The sequence below is a fragment of the Rhinocladiella mackenziei genome, assembly GCF_000835555.1.
Source record: "Rhinocladiella mackenziei CBS 650.93 unplaced genomic scaffold supercont1.3, whole genome shotgun sequence".
Lineage (NCBI taxonomy): Eukaryota > Fungi > Ascomycota > Eurotiomycetes > Chaetothyriales > Herpotrichiellaceae > Rhinocladiella > Rhinocladiella mackenziei.
The window spans coordinates 4410043-4423637 of record NW_013550602.1 but is presented as its reverse complement, the minus strand read 5'-3'; the positions used below and the strand labels follow the sequence as shown (position 1 = coordinate 4423637).

The 13595-nt window shown below is 49.5% G+C and overlaps 5 protein-coding genes across 5 annotated transcripts; 2 read left to right on the top strand and 3 right to left on the bottom strand.

Annotated features, from left to right (window-relative positions):
- Positions 1-620: 620 nt before the first annotated feature.
- On the top strand, positions 621-2470 carry Z518_05118 (uncharacterized protein; the record flags this gene model as incomplete). Its single annotated transcript, XM_013418823.1, has 3 exons — positions 621-950; positions 998-1094; positions 1146-2470. 3 exons carry the CDS (start codon positions 621-623, stop codon positions 2468-2470), a joined length of 1752 nt encoding a protein of 583 aa, XP_013274277.1.
- Positions 2471-2942: 472 nt separating this feature from the next.
- Z518_05117 (uncharacterized protein) lies at positions 2943-4933 on the bottom strand (the record flags this gene model as incomplete). The annotated part of the gene is made up of 7 exons (XM_013418822.1): positions 2943-3010; positions 3064-3169; positions 3227-4194; positions 4250-4347; positions 4399-4481; positions 4534-4670; positions 4723-4933. The coding sequence occupies 7 exons, from the start codon at positions 4931-4933 to the stop codon at positions 2943-2945; spliced, it is 1671 nt and encodes a 556-aa protein (XP_013274276.1).
- A 428-nt stretch (positions 4934-5361) lies between these two features.
- Positions 5362-7537, top strand: Z518_05116 (uncharacterized protein; the record flags this gene model as incomplete). Its single annotated transcript, XM_013418821.1, has 4 exons — positions 5362-5701; positions 5755-6255; positions 6295-6929; positions 7061-7537. 4 exons carry the CDS (start codon positions 5362-5364, stop codon positions 7535-7537), a joined length of 1953 nt encoding a protein of 650 aa, XP_013274275.1.
- A 248-nt stretch (positions 7538-7785) lies between these two features.
- Z518_05115 (uncharacterized protein) lies at positions 7786-9266 on the bottom strand (the record flags this gene model as incomplete). Its single annotated transcript, XM_013418820.1, has 6 exons — positions 7786-8119; positions 8246-8509; positions 8576-8649; positions 8721-8813; positions 8879-8988; positions 9038-9266. The coding sequence occupies 6 exons, from the start codon at positions 9264-9266 to the stop codon at positions 7786-7788; spliced, it is 1104 nt and encodes a 367-aa protein (XP_013274274.1).
- A 1123-nt stretch (positions 9267-10389) lies between these two features.
- Z518_05114 (uncharacterized protein) lies at positions 10390-12446 on the bottom strand (the record flags this gene model as incomplete). The annotated part of the gene is made up of 8 exons (XM_013418819.1): positions 10390-10604; positions 10661-11065; positions 11121-11281; positions 11333-11463; positions 11494-11667; positions 11791-11939; positions 11992-12149; positions 12193-12446. The coding sequence occupies 8 exons, from the start codon at positions 12444-12446 to the stop codon at positions 10390-10392; spliced, it is 1647 nt and encodes a 548-aa protein (XP_013274273.1).
- Between the last annotated feature and the right edge of the window lie 1149 nt (positions 12447-13595).

Sequence of the window (13595 nt, the reverse complement as noted above, 5' to 3'; positions counted from 1 at the left end):
CGGGCAATACTTGCTTCTATTTATGTCGTGTCATGTTCTGGGCCGACTGTGCGGCATGTTCTTGGGCTCTCTTTCTATATCGGCACCGTCCAAGCTTGGCTGACGCTTGCAACTTGGCCAGAGTGTATCGGATTCTACCAGGGCCAACACAACTCGATGTAAAAGTCTGCACATCCTTTGGACAAAATATCATTAATTTCCAAGCCTATATCTGCAACCCAAGCTGCCCCAAGATCCATCAAGCTCCACTGATGGTGTACATGTCGCATCCCACTCAATCACGCAATCGGCCACCAAGGACCTGAACATCTCTTGTAACCACGTTCTAGGTTTTGAGGAACGTAGACAGCCACCCTCTGCGTCAGCATATTTTTCAAGCCTAAAGGTTGTCTCGAACTTGATTCGACCCCCCTTCAGAGGATATCGGCGCGAACCGTCATTTTCGTGCCAAACGGTGACATGGGTGACTGGCCAATTTTGCCACTCTTGGGGGGAGAAAGCCGTTTCAATGGGCGCAATTATCGATATAAACCGCTTCGTAAGGAACCTTCCCCGGTCTATCACCAAGGCTTCCTGTTTACTTCTCCGCAGCACCCCAGAACAGCTCCCAAGCCGTCGAAATGAGCAAATCGGACGTGCTCGACACTTTCCCAACTTCCTTGGAGGACTCCAAGATAGAAAGTGGGAAGAGAATAAAGCCCCAGAGGTGGTGGACGCTCGGTGGGAAGGATATCAGCCATGTTGCCGTCGATGTCGACAGTACGGTCGATTCGGAAACTACATCCATTGACCTTTCGGACGGCTCGCATGTGGTCAAGAATGAGAATAATGTGTTCACCGCTCCAGAAGCGGCCGAGCTGTACAAACCAGTCGAGGGCTTTGAGGGTACCCATCGTTTCGATATCCACGCGACATGGACCCAGGCGGAGGAGAAGATTTTGGTCCGAAAGGTGCGTATCGCAAATATCCAACTGACCAGGGCTGACCCTCACATCAGCTCGACTGGCGCATTGCTCTTCCAGCATGTATTATGTTCTTCGCACTCCAACTTGATCGCGGCAACATCACTCAAGCACTTTCCGACGACATGCTCAGTAAGGCGCTTGGATATTTGAACGGCTGGGTCAAGTGCTAACGGCCTTCAGATGACCTCGAACTTACCACCAACGACTACAACAACGGCATGACCATCTTTTACTGTTCATTTCTGTTCGCGGAGCTTCCATCCCAGCTCATTAGCAAGAAGCTTGGCCCCGACACTTGGATCCCAATACAGATGGTATCATGGAGCATCGTCGCGGCGTCTCAAGCGGCCTTGTCAGGTAGAACGAGCTTTTACATTTGCCGCTTCCTCCTCGGCCTCATTGAAGGTGGCTTCATTCCCGACACTATTCTTTATTTGAGCTACTTCTACAAGAACGCGGAACTGCCCAAACGACTTAGTTGGTTCTGGACGTCGTACCAATCCACCCAAGTCGTTGGAGCTTTTCTAGCCTACGGGATCCTTCACCTTAGAGGGGACGGTGGATTGAAAGAAGGGTGGCGATACCTTTTCGCCATCGAAGGCTCCCTTACTGGTTTGATTGGAATTTTTACCTGGCTGTACCTACCCGCATCACCCACTCAAACGGCCCGTCGCGGTGTCAAAGGTCTCCTGCGACCGAAACAGGGCTGGTTTACTGAACGCGAAGAGACCATCATGGTCACCCGTATTCTTCGTGATGACCCGGGTAAATCCACCATGCACAATCGTCAGGGCCTCAGCTTCCAGCTCTTTGTGGATTCCCTTACTGACTACGACATGTGGCCCATCTATATCATTGGTCTTTCATGGACCATTCCCCACACTCCTCCGCAAGCCTACATTACCTTGACCTGCAAAGCCTTGGGCTTCAACACCTTCCAAACCAACCTGCTCACCATTCCAGCCTATGTCCTCTTCATCCTCCAGCTGCTGTTCTGGACCTGGGTCTCAGAGAAGATCAACCAGAGACTGCTCCTGGGCGTGATCTCGCAAATATGGGCTTTGCCTCTTCTCATCGCCTTGGTGGCCCTCCCCCCCATATTCGACAACTCTGATTGGGTGAAATGGGTTCTGTCGACCCTCTTGGTCGGCTTTCCCTATATCCACGCCATACTTGTCGCTCTTACGTCTCGGAATTCGGGGACAGTACGGACACGAACTGTTGGCTCCTCACTTTATAACATGGCTGTTCAAACGTCCAACATCATTGCATCTCAAATCTATCGCAATGACGACAAGCCATACTACTACCGAGGCAACAAAGTCTTGTTGGGCATTCTCGCGTGGAACATCGTAGCATTTGTTGCTGCCAAGGTGTATTACGTCCGCAAAAATGCGCAGAGAGATAAAATCTGGTATTCCATGACCAGAGAAGAGAGAGTCAATTACCTAGCCACCACCAAGGATAAGGGAAATAAAAGATTGGATTTTAGATTTGCTTCTTGAAGGAAGAGTCGGACACATCAGAGGATCCTGTCTACATGAGCAAAGGTTAGAATGTGACGACAATGCTTGTCATAAGCATCGAACTGGATGAGACTATGTTGGGGGGGGGGAAAGCCTATGTCAGTGATAGCTATAGAATCTCCACTTTTGAAGAAGAAGGGAGATAGAAACAAAGCCTTTTATGGATTTGCATGGTCATTGAAACGCCGCAATCTTCCCCAGTCTTGCCTTTTCCATCTGCTCAATTTTTATTCTTTTATGAGTAACAGTTTCCAGAGTGCCTTTATGCGAAGCCGAGTCGAATGCATATTGAACGAGAATAAGCCAGCCAGTGAAAGTCCACCAAGATTCGGTTGGCCGGCAACCAGGTAAGTTCCCACGGTGTGCCCTGTGATTTCAGAAAGGCCGATAACCTGCCATAAGACTTTCAAGAAAATGAATACAATGAATGTTCTTGGGCCTCGCATCACCGTCATAGTCTGCGTTCTTGGAGTGATAATCCAACCACCAGACCCAAGACGGAAAATATTACAGATATACCTGCGTAAAAAACGTCAATATACATCCGGTGTTCGAGAAGCCTTCATACTGACAGAAGGTTCCGCTGAGTCCGTCAACGTATGCCTGAATCACAATTTCTCTAACGTGTGGCGGAAGTTTCCTGACAGATCCAACGCTCGAGATGGCCGACTCGATAATCTATGTCTGTCTGTTAGCTCAATGACATTCTTGTCGGTAAATGAGCCAGGAACAGACCTTTGCTTGATGCTTGATACCTTTCAATGAGGTGTTGAGATTGATCCTTAGTCGTGCGCGCAACACGGCAGTGGCAAGCTGGATCCCAACAAGGAGGAACAGACTTTGAGACAGATAAAGTGTTGTACCAGCAATTGCAATCTCACTCGGATCTAAACTAGCCGCAAGATGAATGAAGGTCGTAGACTGATTTGCTCCTGAGGCAAAACCACCAAACGATATATACAGCGTCTCAGCCCAATTGGTGTTCCCACGCCAGCGCAGGAGAACCAAAACATAACCCACACATCCGGCGAGATTTGACAGGATCGTCAGAAGTTTATATCTGCCTGTCTGGGAGATAACGTATCCTGACAAGAGGCCTGCTATGGCATTCCCCGCAACGGCAGGAACAAGTCGAAGGCCGGAGTCGCCGACACTGGAGCCAGACACAATCTGGAAATAGAGCGGCGTTGAGTAAAAAAGACTGAATTGCGCCGCCAATTGAAAGCCCGCCAGAATGTAGGACGACAGAGCAGCTCGTTTCGTGACGAGTTCAATAGGCAATATCGGTTCTTTGGCCCACCGGCGCTCGATGAGGTAGAACAGGAAGGCCGAAATGATACCCAGCACGACCAAGACGAGGATATTGACTAGGGATACGTTTTCGTTCGCAAAGTGCAGAGTGAGCAGGAAGATGCTGATTGCCACGGCGAGCACGAAAGCACCAACCATGTCCACCCTTGTCACTTTTTGTAAGAGGGACCCATCTTCTTCCAGGGTTTGCTCTTTAGACGGTCTGTTTGGCAGCCTCCACAGAATGAGGATGAGACCGAGCAGCGTCGGAGGTACCTGTCCATAAAAACACCACCTCCAACCTACCATATCACAAAGCCAGCCACCCACGGGGCCGCCGAGAGCTCTTCCCACGGTCGCAGCGACATTGACATAGCTTCTCCAGCTCGCTATTTCTCGGACTGGCACCACATCTGGAAAACGCGTTAAATGGATGAAAAATATGACAATGGAGATACTATCTCGAACCAGCAATGATGATGGATACCAGTGCTGCCATCCCGGCTCCTCCGATGCCCGATATAGCTCGACCGGCCAGGACTTGCCAGTAGGCTCTGCTGATGCCGCTGCATCTCATTAGACTTTGTTCGTTTGCCATTCAGCGGTTCTGGTCTTACCAGAGGAAGCATCCTGTTGCAAAGAAAACGTACGCGGCAGTGAGGTTACTTCGGCGGCCAAAGATATCACTCAGTTTTCCGTACTACAGTTTGATCATAAGTAGCGATCCACGATGGGTTTGCAACGATCCTTACCAATGGCTGGCTGGCACATTGTGCAAGGACGAACGAGGTAATCAGCCATGATGCCTGAGACAGAGAATGGAACTCGGATGCTATTTGTTGGCTCGAGGCCACCACAAGAGATCCATCGAGATTGGCGACAAAGACGCCTGCGCCGTTAGAATGTCCGATCAGATGAAGATGAGATATTCTGCGGCGTACCAAGTAGCGATACAGGAACGATGGTCCAGATCGTCAGCGCCGACCTTGGCTCGTCTGGCCCGTCCAATACGGGCTCGTTGTCATAATAAGAGGGAAGGCAAGAAGAAGAATGTCTTCGTAAGAAGACCCCGTACGTTTCCTCCGGCGGGCTTTCGGTGACGGACTCCGGCGGCAACAGCCTTGTCGTCTCAGCCACATCGGCATCATCCATTGCCCTCCTCGGAGTCGACTCAATCTACACGGGTGGTAGCTAAGGTCAGAAAGGTGTCGTGACTTCGTCTGAAGTATGATTCAGTCATCATTAACTAACTACAGATTATCAGGCTACAAAAATTCGCACAAATTTGTGGGTATCGGCATTGCCAGACATTCAAAGATTTGGAGTCATGGTCGATCACGCAAGAATTCTGCCCCATCACGACTTTGCCAATCTTCGATGCATGCTACCGTACCACAGTTTTTTCACCTGCCTATGAAAGACTCAGAAGTTTTTGATCCAGACTCCCCTCAGTGGCCGAGCTAGCCCCAATTTATAGATCACTCGCACGGTGTTATCCGTTGGCCATCTCTCGCTCGCACCCAACGCGGCCCTTTCTAGGAACAGGAACAGACACAGACAGCACCAGGTGTCTATGAGCGATGAATCAATTGTCTTGGTGGAAATACTCCATCCTGCTCCTGGCTGGAAGCTCGGCGAATGTCGTTCCTAATGTCTTGGGGAGCCAACTTCAGCAACCTCTCGAATCTGGCCCGACAACTGGGAGCAGACCGAATATTGTCTTTATCTTAACCGACGATCAGGACCTTCATTTGGACTCCCTCTCTTACATGCCACATGTGAAGAAGAATCTCATCGACCGTGGCACCTTGTTCCAGCGTCATTACTGTACTATTGCCCTATGTTGCCCGTCGCGTGTGAGCTTGTGGACAGGTAGGGCCGCACACAATACCAATGTCACCGATGTCAATCCACCGTACGGTCAGTTCAATTTTGATGCGATCACATATGACCCCGACTGATTGGCCAATTAGGCGGATACCCCAAGTTCGTTGGCCAGGGTTTCAACGAAGCCTGGCTTCCGATCTGGCTACAAAACGCCGGCTATAACACCTACTATACCGGCAAACTGTTCAACGCCCACAGCTTGGAAAACTACAATTCTCCATTTCCCGCGGGCTTTACTGGCTCTGACTTTCTTCTTGACCCATACACCTATGAGTACTTGAACGCTAGCTTTCAGCGAAACCAAGAATCCCCCGTTAGCCACGAGGGCGAGTATTCAACCGATGTCCTTGCAGGCAAAGCATATGGCTTCCTGGAAGATGCCATTGCCGAGCAGAAGCCTTTTTTCTTAGCCATTGCACCCAATGCTCCGCATAGCAACGTCAAATTTAAGGAAGATTGGTTCAACGGTAACTCTTCGACTCATGCCGTAACTACAACCCCTCCGATTCCGGCAGAACGACACAAGCATTTATTTCAAGATGCTGTCGTCCCTCGAAACCCCGGCTTTAATCCCAAAGAGGCAAGTAGTCATTAATGAACCAATCGAGTGCGATTCAACTAAAGAGAATGGCAGCCTCATGGTGTTTCCTGGGTCAGTCGCCTTCCTAGACAGAACCAGACCGTGGTCGACTTCAATGACGAGTTTTACCGGAACCGTCTACGCGCCCTCCAGGCCGTGGATGAAATAGTAGATGGTGTCGTCACCCGTTTGGCCGAGCATGAAATTCTCAACAACACCTATATATTCTACTCGAGTGACAATGGCTATCACATCGGCCAACATCGTCTACAGCCGGGCAAAGAATGTGGCTTTGAAGAGGACATCAACGTGCCATTGATCATACGGGGCCCAGGTGTACCCCAAAATCAAGTCAGCACCGTTGTAACGTCTCATACGGATTTAGCCCCGACATTCTTATCGTTGGCCGGGGCAGATCTTCGTCCCGACTTTGACGGGACCGCGATCCCTTTGAAAAAGAAGCCCAGCGTGGACGTCGGCGCCCAACAACTTGGGCTTAGCGACGATGCTCGAGGAGAACATGTCAATATCGAGTACTGGGGCTTTGCACTGGCAGAGGGTAAATATGACCAGAGAATGATCTGGAACAACACCTACAAAGGGCTCAGATTAATTGGCAACAACTATAACTTTTATTACAGCGTCTGGTGCAATGGTGAACATGAGCTCTACGATCTAATTGTTGGTTTCTGTTTCTTTTGGTTCTCTTTTTCTCCTTGGACCTGACTTCGTTATCCACCTTACCCTAGAGAACCAGGCGGGTGGCCCTGGTGCTTACCTTCAGACCCAACACTAACAATAAGTCACTCCAGAACGATCCTTACGAGACGAAAAATCTGTACAAATCGAACCATTTCTCCGCATATCACTTCGCATCTGCGGCGATGTCTAGATCTGCGGGAGAAGAAGACACCCACACTGGCATCCGACGGTCAAGATCCGCGACAAGCACCAAAACAACAACGACCAAAACAACAATACATCATCTCCTGTCTCGGTTAGATTCGCTGGTCTTGGTCCTCAAAACCTGCAAAGCACGAAGCTGTACTCATCCCTGGGAAGTCCTTCACCCTACTGGAAACGTGAAGAATTTGCACGACGCACTTGATTCGAGATATGATGATTTCTACGAGATTCAGCAGGAGAGAGTCCGCTTCGACAAATGTGAGAAAGGGTATATCCTTGAAAGTGAGGGCCCTAGGCATGTCAAGTCTTTTTCGTCTTCACTGAATGGGGTCGAGGTCGACGTTGGACCCAGAGGTGGAGCAGCATGGGCTGAACTTGTCTAGAGAGTGTCTGCAGATTATAGAAACATCAACCCTTACTAAGTGAGAAAACTTCAGGTTACTGAAGCCTACCCGTGTTGGCACTGATGCAAGAAAAAAGAAATGGACGAAGGTCAGGTTTCACGACGGCTCGTCAGCTATACATATAGATATTGATTTGAATTTTTTTGTTCCATGATCGGTGGTATCTACGTGATGACTGTTCCATTTTCTTGGTGGAATTTAGAGTGTATGACTTGACCGGCCGATGATCAAGCGACACCCAGAGCCTGACGACGAGAAACGGACCTTGGGTCGAAATAAGGCTTTTCACCAAGCGAGACCACACGGTTCCCCTGTCTTTTGCCATCGTAATCGTTGGTCGCAGTATGGAAGACCGAGCGGTTATCCCAGATGGCTAAATCGTTCTCGTTCCAGCGGAAACGGACTTGCAGGTCATGATTGTCGGTGATCAGTTGCAAGAAGTAGGCTTTCAAAATCTCGCTCTCTCGGAAAGTCACGTTATCGATCCAGCCTCGTTCGATCTGGTGGCCGGCGCCGAACAGGCTCTTCCATCCGGTCACAGGGTTGGTCCGGACAACGGGACTTCAAAGGGGAATAAGAGGTTAGCTCGAGGACGGAAGGGGGATAAAAAGAAAAACCGGGCGAAAAAAATGAAAAGGGAAAGTGTGTTATGTAGATGCATGATGCATGTGTGGGGACATCACGTACTGAGTGGCGGTAAAGTCAATTCCGGTATTTTCTGGAGCTCCGCGGTCTTGCTCAATAAGTTCCTCGCCGAATTTTTTGGCGACATCGACAAAGTTTGGCTGGTAATGGGTGGCAGTCAACCCTTCAGCCAGTTTCTGGAATTCCGGCGATAGACGGTCATATGCCTCGTAGCCGGATGCCCACAACGTGTCACCGCCAGCGTCTTCGGGTTTCTTGATGATTTTGAGAATTGCATAATCGGAAGGGATGCGTTCGAAGGTGATGCTGTACGTTGGAAAAAGGGGGAACTCAATGACCTGGTAGAGATTGTCCGAGTCCGAGATCACTCACTCTGCATGCCAGCCTTCACTCGCCAGTCTCTTGGAGTTGCCGGTGAAACGATCCTTGTAGAATTTGCGGTTTTGCTGTTTTAAGTTGTGTGATCATTAGCCATGGGGAACAGAGGCGGAGTTCGGATGATCTGAATCGAACATACTTCAGAAGAGATGACGGAGACTTCGTCATCTAGCTTTCCGTTTTCGTCCACGGCAATGCCTCGTTTGCTGTTGCTGAGGGCATGACGATGGAGCTGTTAAAGAGCAGTCGACATTAGCCATGAATCTATCCTCCGGTGGGAACTCGAAGTGAAAGTACTTTGGATGACTCGGGCTTTCCAGTGAGTTCGCCGAGTTTTTGTCCGAGTATCTTTTGGTCTTCAATGTTGAGGTCCTGGTTCCGGAAGAAGACAACGCCACGTTGTGACACTGAAAATTGTTAGTCCTATGCCCTTGTTCTTAGCCTGGTTTGGCAAACCGGTGATGGCCAAATCGCGGATCTTGTTGTCGTCGTTCAGGATATCACTGAGTTGCAACTCGGGGAATTCCCTGCCAATGACCTTGGTGACGTCGAAGGACTTGTACTGGTCGAGGGATCCTGAGTAAACGAGTGGCTCTTTGAGGCGATTCGTGGTATCAGCTTTCGTTACTGTGGCAGATGCAGGGACGTTGGACACCAGGTCAACGTCAGCCGCTGGGGGGGCCATGGTTTTTAAAATATCAGGTGAATAATACTTCTAGTATATCTTTTGATATGTCGTCTGTGAGAGGCAGTCCTAGCCAAAGAAGAGTAGGGAGGCATGTCGGGAAGAAAGAATAAAATTCCTGGGAAGAACTCCAATGATATAGTAACTTCCTCCACATGTTCATCTCATTATCCTCCATGTTCATCTGGAAACATTCGCTGCCGATACCCGATTGACTTTGCTATCTGCATTCTTGGGTGAAACAAATACATAAAAGGACGATTGCTGAGCAAGACTGACGAGTTTTGGTGCCAGAATCGCGTCATATCATTCAGCCCAGAGGAAGTCTAGAAGTGCAGAAGAGGATCGTACCCTGGACACCGGGGGGGTTGTGCAGGTATCTGTCTGGGACCAGCCTCGTATCAATGCGCCTCGACGGAATGCTGCCCAATCTTCGGTAACCTGCAATCACATTGTCAATGTCCTAGGCGAGAAAGAACTCGAGTTTGCACGCATTGCGAGCCGGTATCCACATTTTCGAATTCATTGCGCGATATTGTAGAACCTCGGATTGGAGGGCAAGCAAGGGTGAGGTATCTCGTCAGCTGGTGTGCGGATTGCACAACTGCCATCCAACAAAACACTGCTTGCTGGCTGCAGATGGCGTGATGAAAGAATTTGAGCCACTAAGTTTGGCTGATCACCCTTGTGATCAGAGGCTTGTCGTTGAAAATACATCGAATCCGTTGATGGAAGCTGTGTGCACGAGAACAAGGGAGACACCAGGGTATAGGTTTGTTTGCCTTGAGTAGTTCCTGGAGTCAACGAATCAAAAAACACAAATTCTGTTATCAGGGCATTTGTAGCCATTGGTTCGAAGTAGTTAGTTCCAACGTCAACTCTTTTGATCTTCGCCATCCTCGCCTACACACCTGACATCTGACACACACACCGTCTACCCATCTGCTCGTCTATCCGGCAATCCCCATTCGACTCCCTATCTCCTCTCTTCCTTGGGGGTTTACTCTGTTCTATTGTGGAAATCTTGGTATCTGTGGGTCAGGAAACGTGGATCGCACGTTGGCATCTTGTGGTCGTGAACCACACTCAATGCCTAGTAGCTGACACCAGCTTCCCGCCTGCTTCAACTTGCAAAACGAAAGTCCAAGCGCTTATTTCCCTTGTCTGTTGTTGTTGCAAGATACTCGGCACGCTGGTCCTCAGTCATGCTGTTCCAGACTTTGTCTCGGTACCTATTGCGCAGAGCATAGTATGCCTTTGCAAAAATATAGAGTCCGACATTCATTGCGCAAATCGAGACAAGCGCACGATTTCCACGGCGATAGCGAGGCCGGTCGTCTAAGAAGTATGGTGAGTCATTTCTGGAGACAACTCCACCGGATCATAATACTCACCTTCTCGATAAATGTTGCTTGCAATAATACCGGAGCTTCGGCAGGCCATGTTATACAAAGCGGCACTGACAGTCCGACTTCGAACAGAGTTGGAATTCCTGGAGTTCCATCCCACCTGAATTGCATGGACACTGGGGTATGAAAGAGGGACCGTCATAACGCCGAATGCCACCCATTTGTCGATGGAATTGATGTCGATCGCGTAGATATAGGCGAGAAATGGTAGTGCCCACAACTGTGCCAGCAGACCGAAAAGCCAGAGCTGACCAACCACTTCAGCCAAGTAAGTGAACAGGAGCATTGTAATGATGTGGCCGACTTGAGATGGGATCACAAGCAAGTTGGTCTTGAAGGTGTCAAATCCCAGCTGCTTCAACGATAGCGTCAGGTACTGTGTTGGAGTAGCTGTATCAGTTAGCAAATTGGTGAAGAAATTGTTGACAGCGTGGAGCAAACGTACTCATCGGAGTCTGGAAGTTCAACCCAAGCAGATACAGTGGCCAAAGATCATAGTCTGAAAGACTCTGCCACAGGAGCTTGGGGGTGATGGGCTGCCTATTATGCATCGAAATCTTACTCGGGTCTTCCCGAATGATTCTGTTCACCATGATCGTCTCCTCTCTATCAATTCTGTCAGTCCGAAAGCTGAAGACGAGATCCAAAATCACTCACCGCTCTGTGAACCACCCTTTCTTACCTCTGGCCCAGTTCGCCGTTTGACAGGGTCTTGGAGGCATTAAGATGAAGGTGACGAGGCAGGGGATCAAGGTGAAAAGTCCCCAGGATGGAGTAAGTACAGTGTCCTGGTAGATATGGATACCGAGGGTCCTCACTTCAACGAGGAATAGCCACCTCCAACCAGCATAGCCAAGATGCCCTCGAAGATGAAGCAGGCCAAAGCCCAGAAAACTGGCGACAATGTCGGCAATAGACATAGCAGTCCACCAGAATCCGAGTCGAAGAGAAAGCTCACCGTGCTTGTAGAAATAAGAAAGGTAGAGGATCATCTTTCCAAAGTGTTAGTTTGGTTCGGCGGGTGCCAAAGGGACAGGGCCCCTACGTCAGGGATAAATCCACCTTGCAGGAGCGCAAGGAGGCTTCTGCACACCAAGAAACTTGATCAACCTGACAGCCAAAACTGTGAAGCTGCGACGATAGACCAGAGAACCATTTGTGTAGGAATCCAGCGATCGGGGGCCCATCCACTTGGAAACGAGTTGAGATGGGAGCTCGGCACAAAGGAAACTGAGCTTGAAAACCGTATTCCCCCAGTTGTAGTCTGTTCGTGGTCAGGGCCTGCGTCAACTGCCAACAAGCAGGGTATAACGCACCGTTTGTGTTCATCTCGAGATCGCCTAGGAAATTATCGGTAACGGCCTGGGTCAAGTTGGCCCCGTCGAGCTCAAGAGCCATAAACATAACACAGGCAAATATCATGATCCTGACGTCGACTTTTCGTAGGACAGCATACTCCTCCCGCCAGGTCCATCTTGCGGAAGGGTCAAATCGGCGAAGATTCTCCCAATCCGCACGAGGCTGATAGTGTTTTGGCAGTTTCCGGATCGTCAAACACAGATGGCAGAGTGGCGATGGCATCAGGGTTGTAGTCTCGACGTCGCTGCCACCAAAACTTCTTTTCATCGGCAGGGGCACCTAGGTTGAGTCCCACAGCAGATATAGTTGGAACGCTCTCCTTCGAATCTGAGAGGTTACCAGCCACAATATCAGGTGTGACCACTGTTTCGTCCTTCCCCTGCTGGATACGTCGACTGATTACAGTCGCCATGTTTTCGGTCAGCTTGTAAAAACGCTTGTTATTTCCATCCTTTGCGGGAAGGTTTGCGGGTATTTGAACCCTGTGGAACGACTAGAGTTTCATTGTGATAGTTCGGGGCCCAGATAGCGAAACGGCGAAGCTGATCTTGGCCGCATTGCGACATTCCGGCCTTCTATCTAGCAACGCTAATGATACTAGGAAAAGTCGCACGACATTCCTGGGGATTATTTCGTGACAGTTGATTTCTGCAAGCCTAGATTCATCCTGACTCTTTTTCGCCTTGGTACTCAGGTGAGAAGGCCATTAGGCGAGGCGGGACGAAGCATGGGCATCTGAGGCTGGACCATTTCTGTTTGATGAAAGCAGAACGACCTATTTCATGGGACATGGGCATAACGGTTCGCAAAATCCCCGAAGATTCTCTGATGATTGTGTACCTAGAGAAGACATTGTCAGAACATTTTGCTTATCCTTTTTTTTTAGTCTCGCTTCGTGGGTTCCAAGATGTACTTACTCACCGGGCTGTGAACATGCTAGCTTGGGGTTTCGACTGTGTTCGATGTGGGATTCCTCCGAACATTTGCATGTTCTTCACTTTCATCAATCTTATTGGCCAATACCGTATCAAGCAGTTACTCAGGTTAGTGCACGCCAATTGGTTCAACGACAGCTTCGGAGAGGAGCCAGATATGTAGAGCCCCTGAACCCCAGCGAGGTCCTGTTGTTGACATCGTGGCAATCCGGACACTCGCTCGATGTTCTTCAGGGCAGCCCACAACGGACTTGATCGAGGAGGTCTAATGGGATGAACATTATTCGACGGTCATCTTCGCGAAGCATTGGCCCATAATGCGCCATCTTCCACCGCGACGGTGTCATACCATTCAGCGGTACGTCGGCCTGGTCGATCCTATTCATGCCACAGCATTTGAATTTGATGTTCTTGTTTAACTTCATCGGTCGGCCCAGACCCAGTCAACAAGCATCTTGAGTTCGATTTCAACAAGATTGACCACACAATAGTCCCATATAGATCACACGCCTCCGTGTTCGAGAATGATGCCACGTTCAGAGCTCCGCTTAAAGATAAAGCCAGTTAATCAGGGAAGCCGATCTGATCTCTCACGTCATCCGATGTCCAATATGACGTTGGGGGGG